This window comes from Sinocyclocheilus anshuiensis, unplaced genomic scaffold (genome assembly GCF_001515605.1).
Source record: "Sinocyclocheilus anshuiensis isolate Anshui unplaced genomic scaffold, SAMN03320099.WGS_v1.1 scaffold1704, whole genome shotgun sequence".
In the NCBI taxonomy this organism is placed as follows: Eukaryota; Metazoa; Chordata; class Actinopteri; order Cypriniformes; family Cyprinidae; genus Sinocyclocheilus; species Sinocyclocheilus anshuiensis.
In genome coordinates this window covers 209,971-220,281 of record NW_015555820.1, presented here as the reverse complement: position 1 = coordinate 220,281, position 10,311 = coordinate 209,971, and the positions used below count along the sequence as shown (strand labels likewise).

Sequence of the window (10,311 nt, the reverse complement as noted above, 5' to 3'; positions counted from 1 at the left end):
GAAAAAAAAAAAAAAAAAAAAAAAACAAAATCTTTTTTTTTTTTTTTTGTAGTCTAGGATTTTTAATAGATGTTGTGTCGAGCTGAAAGTGAACACACACTCGAGTGGAAGAAACAAAGCTAACTGTTGTTTTGTTACACCCCTCCTCTGGAGAATCAAGCACACCAAACTTGAATAGCTGTGTTGTAAATCCCAGACAGCTACCTACATATTCATCTTGTTACCTACTCCTGTCACTTAGAAAACAGTTAGTAATGTTTTTTTTTGGGTAACATTTTACAATAAGGTTCCATTAGTTAATGTTAGTTAATGTATTAACTAACATGAACAAACAATGAACAATACATTTCTTAATTCATGTTAACTAAAGTAGTTAACTAATGAACCTTATTGTAAAGTGTCACCGTTTTTGTGTTGTTTTTAGACGGACTAAACCAGACTAATTTTAACTTTTTAACATTTGACCTTTTTAAAACTTTTTAATAGTTGTCCATATTATTTAATGTAATATATGGAATTGGAAAGTTGGTAAAACACACAGTCATGTTTAGTGTATGAACTGATTAATTGATTGTTTTTAATTGTGTGTTATTTGTTAAAGATGTTTATTTTTGTTAATTTAAAAGTTTTTTCCTCCCACCACTGACCTCTTCCTTACATGACCCATCAGGTATCCTGTCTTGATGAGGTACTGAGGAATGCGCTGTTGTCATGGAAACCCAGTCCCAGACCAGTTCTGCAGCAGAGAAGAAGAAGAAAGTGGAGACCATCGTAGCCACAAAGAGCGCACCCACCTGCGCAGACATTAGTGAGAAGGCCGTGGCCTCCAGCACTACCTCCAATGGTACAGCTTCAACACTTTAACCTCTTCTCTTTAATCTCTTCTCTTACTTGTCAAGCTGAAATTTCTATTCTCTATTGATTCTGTCTGTTTGAAATGGTTAAAAGTGAAGTGTGTAATTTTTTGGATGTTAAAGTACTATTCAAGTAACGCTCAAACATTGCCCTGTTTTGTTGAGAATCTTGACCAGCTCGACACAGCAACAGCTGCACCAATGTTGTAAGTTGGGGGTGGGGATATCTGTTTGGCTGACCAGTTGCAGTGTGTGGGAAACCTGTTAGAAACACTCATTATTTTTGCAATTCTGTTATTTGCAAAATACATTCATTTCAGATAAAACAAAATGCACTTTTACTAACTGGCGATCAGGGGTGTGAAGTAACGAATTACAAATACTCACGTTACAGTAATTAAGTAGTTTTTATCAGTAATTGTACTTTTTTGAGTAGTTTAAAAATTGTGTACTTTTACTTGAGTGCATTTTAAGTGATGTATCGGTACTTTTACTCCGCTATTTTCCTCCGTTTGTGGTCGTTACATGCTTATTTTAATTTTATTTTTATCCATCAACGTGATTGGATAGAGAGATAGTAATCGGTCTCGTGACTTTCGTCAAATCAAATTGTGCATAGAAAACTTTAACCGCCAACTGCTGTTTATCATGGCTGCCGGAAGTGCATTCTTCAAACATCAATTCAGTCGCATCTTCCTCTAATATGTTAAGGTGAATTTTGGATTTCTGCTTACTAAATTATTTGTATATATGCTTGCCTATCTACACGGCCTGAAATTTGGTGTGAGGTTGCGGGTATTGCATAAAGTGTTAACTCCTGCAAGTACCACGTTCGGTAAATTCCCACTCACTTATGAGAGCGCGATCTTTGCTGCCTTTTCCCGAGGGTGGGGTTTATCTGGGTTTGTTATGTCATGAACCCAGGAAGTAACTTGTTGTAGTCCCTACCAGCCGTTTTTGTAGGCATTAAACTGCCAGAATTTTAAAAGACGATATCTCCGTTTGCATTGAACTTTTAGCTTTGCAACTTTGCAGATATTGTTTATGCTCAAACAGCAACATTACACACTAACTAATGTTAAAAAAGTGAAATCGCAATCAACCACCCCTTTAAAATGTATCAATTGTGGTGTACAGCGTTTATTATGAGGGGGTAGAATCCACAGCTCAGTACTCACTACTCAATACTCATGAGTACTTTTAAATAGGCTACTCTTTTACTCTTACTCAAGTAGTTTTTTGGACAAGTACTTTTACTCTACTCACACCACAATTTTTGGAAGGTAATGGTACTTTTACTTGAGTATATGTTTTCAGTACTCTTTCCACCACTGCTGGCGAGTGGCGATTCACAATTTAACTTTAAAAGTGCCTCAAAACTTTCAAGCAGCATCATAATATAATTTTACAGAAATGTTGCACATTTTTTTTCAACAACAACAACAACAACAAAAACTACTAGAAACTATAAACCAACGGCTTGGATTAGCTAAAAATCTCATACACCTTAAAATGGTATTAGCATTAGTGTTGTAACAAACATTTTTCTTCTCCACACAAAGTTGCACAAATGTTGTGTGGGTGTTTGTCTTGGTTGATTAGTGATCTTGTTTTTTGTACCACTCCATACGAAAGCCTCTGGTGATATGGCAGGAAGTCAGAAAAAGAAAGTCCTTTTTTTTGTGGAACAGGGCATCGTTAATTGCTGTTATGAGTTCTGTCTCCACAAGCATCTATCACAACAGACCCTAGGCCTGCCCCCCGAAGGGTCTTACCACAGCCATTAGATAGCTTACACTTTCCTGGTGTGGTTATAATTACCCTGCATTCTCTTGGTCTTCCAATACTCATAACCTCTTATCTGATGTAACCTAAACCCCAGTCAACTTTAACCCATGAGGGCCGCCCCCTCAAGACTAACAAAAGGCAATTGTGAAAGGCCCAACAGTGGCAGCGGCCAATTGTCCTGCCTCTTTGTCCCGACAGACCCTGGATCAGCTAAATGCTGAAACTGATCCAAGATCAGTCTAGGCGTGTCCGGGGGATCTTCAGAAGGGGAAACCCCAAATAATACAGTGAGAATGTGGAGTTAGAGTTTAAAAAAAGAATGAAAAACTAATCATACATCATCCTTTTCCACTAATAATTTATATAATAATTATTAACATATTTACACATTGAATACATCAGATTAATTTAGAATCAACAAAGGAAATACTGTATAATAAAATAATTATTACTATTATTTGATTATGCATAAGAATTATTATTATCGTTATTATTATGTGTTTATTTATAAATAATAATTATATTATATGTAACAATGGTTTATTCTTTGTAATTTTTATCTATAAATGATTAAATACATTTTTTTTTAAGTATTTGCATAATGGCATTTAAAAAAAAAATATTTTTATTAGATTATTCTTATAAATATGCATGTCAGCATGTGCAGCAGTGAAAGAGACATTCAAGTATGGGGTGGAATCAACCCCATGACTTTGGGCTGTTAGTTATGCTTTACCTATTAGGAATATGCAATGCATGAACATTTCTCTTTTCCCATTTCCTTCTCCTTTACCTTAAAGGGGTCATATGATGCGATTTCAATTTTTCCTTTCTCTTTCACACGCTTGAGGAATTCGGCCAATCACAATGCACTGGATAGCTGGCCAATCAGAGCACACCTCGCTTTTTCAGACCGATGAGCTTTGTAAAAATCGATGCGTTTCAGAAAGGCGGGGCATAGAGGAGAAACAATAATGTACAGTATGTGGAAAATAATGTGTTTTTTGAACCTTAAACCGCATAAACACATTTCATTACACCAAATACACAAAATAATGTTATTTTTAGCAGCATCATATGACCCCTTTAATACTTTTATTCCTTTCCACTTTCTCTAACCACACGGAGTAAAAGTTTATGTAAAGTTTAGCTGGAGTCTGTAATTGTGCATGCTTGGTGGGGAGCATTCCCACATGGTTAGCTAAAGACTGGCGCAGGGCTGCAAAGCATTCATCTGTGGACCGGCTCCCCCGGCCTGACAGCTCAAAGGAACCGACTGTGCCACCACAATGGCCTGATTGGTCCTCTTTGGAAGGAGCAAAGGAAGGGGGGCTTCCCTCCTCTGCAACTCACATCATTTGCTAGGCAGGTGGACAACAAAGTCCTCTGATTCTATTGTTGCTGCCTGGACCGTGAGAGGGAGAGAGAGAAAAAGAAAGAGAAAGACAGAGAGATGTTCGTGTGCTTCAACTGAATGAACCTGGTCGTCATGGAATAATTTGTTAATTAAAAAGGAGAAAGGGGCAAAAAGGCACCTGCTGTTCAGCGTGAGAGAGAGGACAGAGGGACACGGAGAATGAGAGTGCACAATCGTTTTGGTATTGTTGGTTTGTCATACTTTTTCATGGATGCCAGAGTGATGAAATGAACAAGAATGAAGGAAGCATGAAGAACAGAGGGAGGGAAGTGAAGAAGCAAGGACAAATAGAGGAAAAAAGGAGGGCAAGATTGTCAGGCAAATTGTTTCCACTCACGTTTTCAATAATTTGAGAAGTGTTCAGATTCTATTGTTGCTGCCTGGACCGTGAGAGGGAGAGAGAGAAAAAGAAAGAGAAAGACAGAGAGATGTTCGTGTGCTTCAACTGAATGAACCTGGTCGTCATGGAATAATTTGTTAATTAAAAAGGAGAAAGGGGCAAAAAGGCACCTGCTGTTCAGCGTGAGAGAGAGGACAGAGGGACACGGAGAATGAGAGTGCACAATCGTTTTGGTATTGTTGGTTTGTCATACTTTTTCATGGATGCCAGAGTGATGAAATGAACAAGAATGAAGGAAGCATGAAGAACAGAGGGAGGGAAGTGAAGAAGCAAGGACAAATAGAGGAAAAAAGGAGGGAAAACTTTGGAAGATTGTCAGGCAAATTGTTTCCACTCACGTTTTCAATAATTTGAGAAGTGTTCAGTGTAAACCGTGTTGGGGAAGCCTCTTTGAAACTTGTGAAACTTGAGGCTACTAATAATTAAAATTTTATAAGTACATTGAAATAAATAATTTTATATATCACTATAAAACGATGTAAAATGTCACACAGGTTCAGGGGCTAGTTAAATTATAGCTTGTATATAGTATAATTGCAGTTGATTTTCCTCAAGAAGAACTGTCATTTCTTTAGTTAAAACCAGCGGAACGGATCTACATTGGAAACTGGATCTTGCACCTTGGCACCTTGCATGGTTTAACTTTCTGAACGAAATATTTTTTAATTTGTTTGTTTTTGCTGATTCACTGTAGCTTAAAGTTTTTTTAATACCAAAAATTAATTCAGGTGTATTTTGAGATTGTGATAAGCCTTTATACCTCCGGAAAAAAAGATGGGCCTATCAAATGGATGAAAAGAGAGCCCGAGCGAACAGAAAGAGAGAGGCAGAGGTGACATCCCTCTTTTAAGCAGCCATTTAAATGATTAGCAGCAAATAGAAGCGAATGCCATCTGACAGAAATAAAGTTCCTGTTAGCAGCATGGCCGGAAAGTAATTTACAGATAGTCTGTCCTGGCCCATCTTTGTGGCGTGCAGATAAGGGTTAATTTCAGCAGGCGGATAGCAGCCACTCGCCCTATTCTGCGACACCTGTGATAACAGCTTGTGGAGCCTAATTGAAAATGGGGCCTCAAAATGGATTTTCTCCTTTCCTCTTCCTGTCTCTCTCCCTCTCTGAGCTGTTTATTCTGACGTTCTTTTCATTTTTTTGTCCTGTCTGACCTGTCCCCCCGCCCCCTTTTTTTTTTCTCCGTTTGGTACAGGGCTGTTACACTAACGGGGAATTATTGAAAGGATGTGTGGATATGTGTGTGTGTATGGGGGTAATTCCGGTATTCCCAAGTGGAAGGGTTTGGTAAATGTGCTATGGGATAATTTCTCACACCGGTGACAGTTTGGTGACAGCCATATGATCCGTCTTATTAATGAAATCATTGATCACTCGATGTGACTCATAATCGACACTCTGTCCTGCTGTTCTCCACCTCCCTCGTGCTTCCACCACCACTCTTCTATTTTTCCCTAGTATGCATCAGTGCAATCAGTTGTCCAATGTTCATTTATTGATCTCAGCATTTTTGGTAGGACATATAAAGCAGCGATATTAGGACAAAATTGGCTGAGACTTCCTGTCAAGTTAAGTCAAGTCACCTTTATTTTTGTAGTGATTTATACAATACAGATTGTGTCAAAGCACCTTCACAGAGATAAACAAAAAAAATAGCAGAGGCAATTATGGAAACTCAGCTATGACAGTTTGAGACCGTTCGAGTTCTGCTGTAAAACAGCTCTAAAAGCCAATAGTTTTCTCAAGTTAGTGCACGAAACATTTTATCTTAGCACTAAGAGTTCTCCTAAATAGCAGTAAAAGTTCTTAGATAAGAGTTTCCTCTTAAAACCTATACACAAAGCTGCTGATATCAACTTTTAGAGATGGCGAGTAAGCATTGTGTAAACTGTATCTTAGCGATGGACACTGACTCAGAAAACACTATATACTTAAATAATTAAAATATCTCATTGCTAATTTTTTTAACCGACACATTCATAGTCATTATAAAGGATTTCTGAAGCGAAGTGATGCATTTGTGTAAGAAAAAACACCAGTTGCACCCCCCTAATAAGGACTGACCTGAACTCTATAGGTGCACTTTTTTCCCTCTTTCTTCTTTTCTTTTCTTTTCTTTTCTTTTCTTTTCTTTTCTCTTCTCTATCCTTTCCCTTGTTTACTGTGGATATTTTTATAGGATCCTTACATGTAAATGGGGCTAGGGACAGAAGTAAATGGTCATTATTAAAATAATGTTTAAAGTTGAAAGCATTTTACAAGAGACACATAGTAACAAAAATAATGAAACTGCTTGGGAGATGTGGTGGAACTGGGAGGGGGGTGTTCTGAGTCTTGGTGCTCTCCCACCAAGAGGACAGGCATGAGCCTGGCACCAACCTGTCACGGTTCTGCTGGTGTGCCCTAGTTGGCTACCAGGGGGCTGTTTCATAAAACAAGTTTACCAAATAAGCCAGGCTTATTTCAGTTAGTCTGACTTATTTTCACTTGATTTGGTTTCATAAAGCAAATTTACCATAGCTTAAGCTCAGTCACTCTGGCAACTTATGCTGGGAAACTAATCTGGTCCGGAGCAGGCTAACTGTCAGGCTAAGCTGAGCTTCTCTAACACTGACCAATAGGAACACATGGATATTACCACTGTCTCTCTCACATACAATTAGTTAACTTTATTATTAGTCCAAAAATAAAAGCATACAGAGAATGCAACTTAAATAATCAAATAAATAAAAAATAGGCTACAACCAACTGTGTTTCATGTATTGTGCCCAAATAATCAAATAAATAAAAAATAGTCTACAACCAACTGTATTTCATGTATTGTGCCCAAAATGTAATGACCTTTTTTTTTTTTTTTTTAAAGATATATGAAAACATTTTAACATAGTTGCTACTTGCACATTCAGTTGATCAGCAGTTTCTAGCCGTGCAGCCTTTCTCTCTGGTTTTATGACAGCTGTACCTTTTATGGTTATTAGTAGAACATTAAAACATTACAATCTAAAATTGCTCTTTAAAGCATTAAAAACACTGAATTAAAAGTTAAAACCACTGAATTAAAAATGAAAATAAATAATAGAAATTAGACTACATTTTAACTGATAAGAGGAACACACATTTAACTCATTTGAGATAGTAGGGCTGTATTAGCCAGCTTACATTTGATTTACAGTTACTGCTATGTTAAAAAATACACATATGTATAGGATTAAAATTCTACATGTGTCATATTTAATGTCCAACAACAAATATTTTAGCAGAATGTATATTTTATTCAGAATTATTGCGCTATTATTCTATTCTGCTCCGTCTGTGTAGCACACATGTGCGCAGCAGCGCTCGTTCACTTACGTAAGCCTCACCAACTCCTGACAGCAAAATGGATATATTTGCATGACTTTCTAACATTTACAGATGAAAAATATACCTGTGACGTGTCAATCATGCACTGAGGAAAACACAATGTCTCAAATGCGTTAAACAGCACAAATATGCGCCGTTTGCCATGGTGGATCGATTTGATCCATGATCGACATTAAAGGCTGCTTAAGAATAAGTGTGCACATCAAATTATCCTGACTCATTGAACCTGGATTGAATTAGTGAGATTGCATGAACTTAAATGGTCGTTTATGAAACCGCTTTAGTCCCGATTGATTTGTTAGGTTATTTCAAGTCAGGTTTTGGACTTTAATCCCCGCTTTTCATAGCGTCTTTTATGAAACAGCCCCTAGATGTCACTGTGTGTTTGTTTGAGCACATGGCTTGTTGTGTGTTTGTGTGCCATGTGCTCTCCTGTCTATTGTCTTACCCCGCCCTTCTTATTATCATTATTATTTTAGTTATTCCACCTGTGTCTCACTCGTTACCCTCCTCGTTTGTCTCCCTATTTATTCTCCTTGTGTCTACAGTCCTGTGCTGTTTCGTTGTTTAATGTCCGAGTTTCTTGTGGAATGTGTTGTGTCTTGTTTCTGGCCTGCCTGCCTGCCTGCCTGTTTTTCCCCCTCGGGGTGGTTTTTGTTAGTTTTGTTTTGTTTTTATCATTAATAAAGAGCCCAGACTTCCTGCATTTGAGTCCTCGCCTCATCTCTCTCCAGTTCCCTGACAGAATGAAACAGCCACATGAGGACTCAGCAGAGAATGTGAGCTCCAGCTCCCAGCCTCCACTACCAGCAGCCCCCTCTACCAAAGCATGCTCCAAGTAGCAGTTTAATTTCCCTCCGTCAATGGACTTGAGGGAATTCGCCATGGAGTTCAGGAGTGCTGCTGAGGGGCTGGACTACAATGATGTGGCTCTCAAGGACCTGTTCAACTATGCCCTTGATGAGCCCATCAGCACCTGGCGGAGGTTCGGCACAGAGCTCCTGGCTTTTGGGGCGTTTGTGGACTTTCTAGCCCACAGGGAGAGACAATCCGTTCTAGAGCAAGAGGTACCTTCTCATGTGGTGCCTCTTCATAACATGGCCGCCACTCCAGAATCTCGTCCCGTCATGGCCGCCACTCCAGAGTCTCGTCCTGTCATGGCCACCACTCCAGTGTCTCGTTCCGTCATGGTCGCCACTACCCCGCCAAAAGGGTATTTTTAAGGCATTATAATGAATGCATAATTCATTATAAAAAAAACCTTATGTTGTATCATCTCATAAATAATCATAACAATTATAATACATTGTAATACTTATGTATTTGTGGTTATAAATTTTAAGAATATGATTATTTATAACACACAATTAATACCATATTAAATCCACTTAAGCCATGGTTTACAGCAATACAACAACGACAAACCATGGTTCACTGCAAAACTCAGACAGCTCCGTCAGGCCAAAGAAGATGCTTACAGGAAGGGGGACAAAGTCTTGTATAAACAGGCCAAATACACACTGGAAAAGGAAATAAGAGTGGCAAAGAGGAATTATTCTGAACAGTTAAGGATTCAGTTCTCTTCCAGTGACTCCGCATCAGTGTGGAAAGGCCTGAAAGACATCACCAACTACAAGACACCATCCCCCAGCACTGAGGCCAATCAACAACTTGCTGAAGACCTGAATGAGTTTTACTGTAGATTTGAAACTCCCTGTCTAACACCCCACACCTGCTCTCCACACAACCATTAACACCTCCAGCAACCCCCTCTCCCCCACTCCTACGTTTCATCAGTGAAGATGATGTGTGCCAGGTCTTCAGAAAGAACAAGAGAAGAAAAGGACCAGGCCCAGATTGTGTGTCACCAGCATGTCTGAAAACCTGTGCTGACCAGCTGGCCCCCATCTTCTCACAGATCTTCAACTGGCGCCCCTCAGGGTTGCGTCCTCTCCCCACTGCTCTTCTCCCTCTACACCAATGACTGCACCTCTAAAGACCCCTCTGTCAAGCTCCTGAAGTTTGCAGATGACACTACAGTCATCGGTCTCATCCAGGATGGAGATGAGTCTGCTTACAGACAGGAGGTTAAAGAGCTGGCTGTATGGTGCAGTCACAACAACCTGGAGCTGAACTCGCTCAAAACTGTGGATATGATCATGGACTTCAGGAGGAACCCACCTGAACTCGCCCCACTCACCATCATGAACAGCACTGTGGCTGCAGTGGAGTCATTCAGATTCCTGGGAACCACCATCTCTCAGGACCTGAAGTGGGACACTCACATCGACTCAGAAAAGGCCCAACAATGGTTGTACTTCCTTCACCAACTAAAGAAATTCGCCCTGCCACAGGAGCTGCTGAAACAGTTCTACTCTGCCGTCATTGAGCCCGTCCTGTGCACTTATTGATTTTGATATGATTTCAATAACTGTCTGATTTGGTTCAGCTACAAAATCAGACATCAGAAGACTACAGA

General features: G+C 39.3%; 1 protein-coding gene across 1 annotated transcript in view; it reads left to right on the top strand.

The window, feature by feature from the left end:
- Positions 1-10,311, top strand: part of LOC107675308 (transcriptional activator GLI3-like) — a 260,552-nt gene that overhangs the window by 47,913 nt on the left and 202,328 nt on the right. Inside the window, exon 2 of the mRNA XM_016469608.1 lies at positions 671-844. Coding sequence (XP_016325094.1) covers positions 712-844 — 133 coding nt within the window. The 5' untranslated portion in view covers positions 671-711. The remainder of the gene's footprint in view (positions 1-670; positions 845-10,311) is intronic.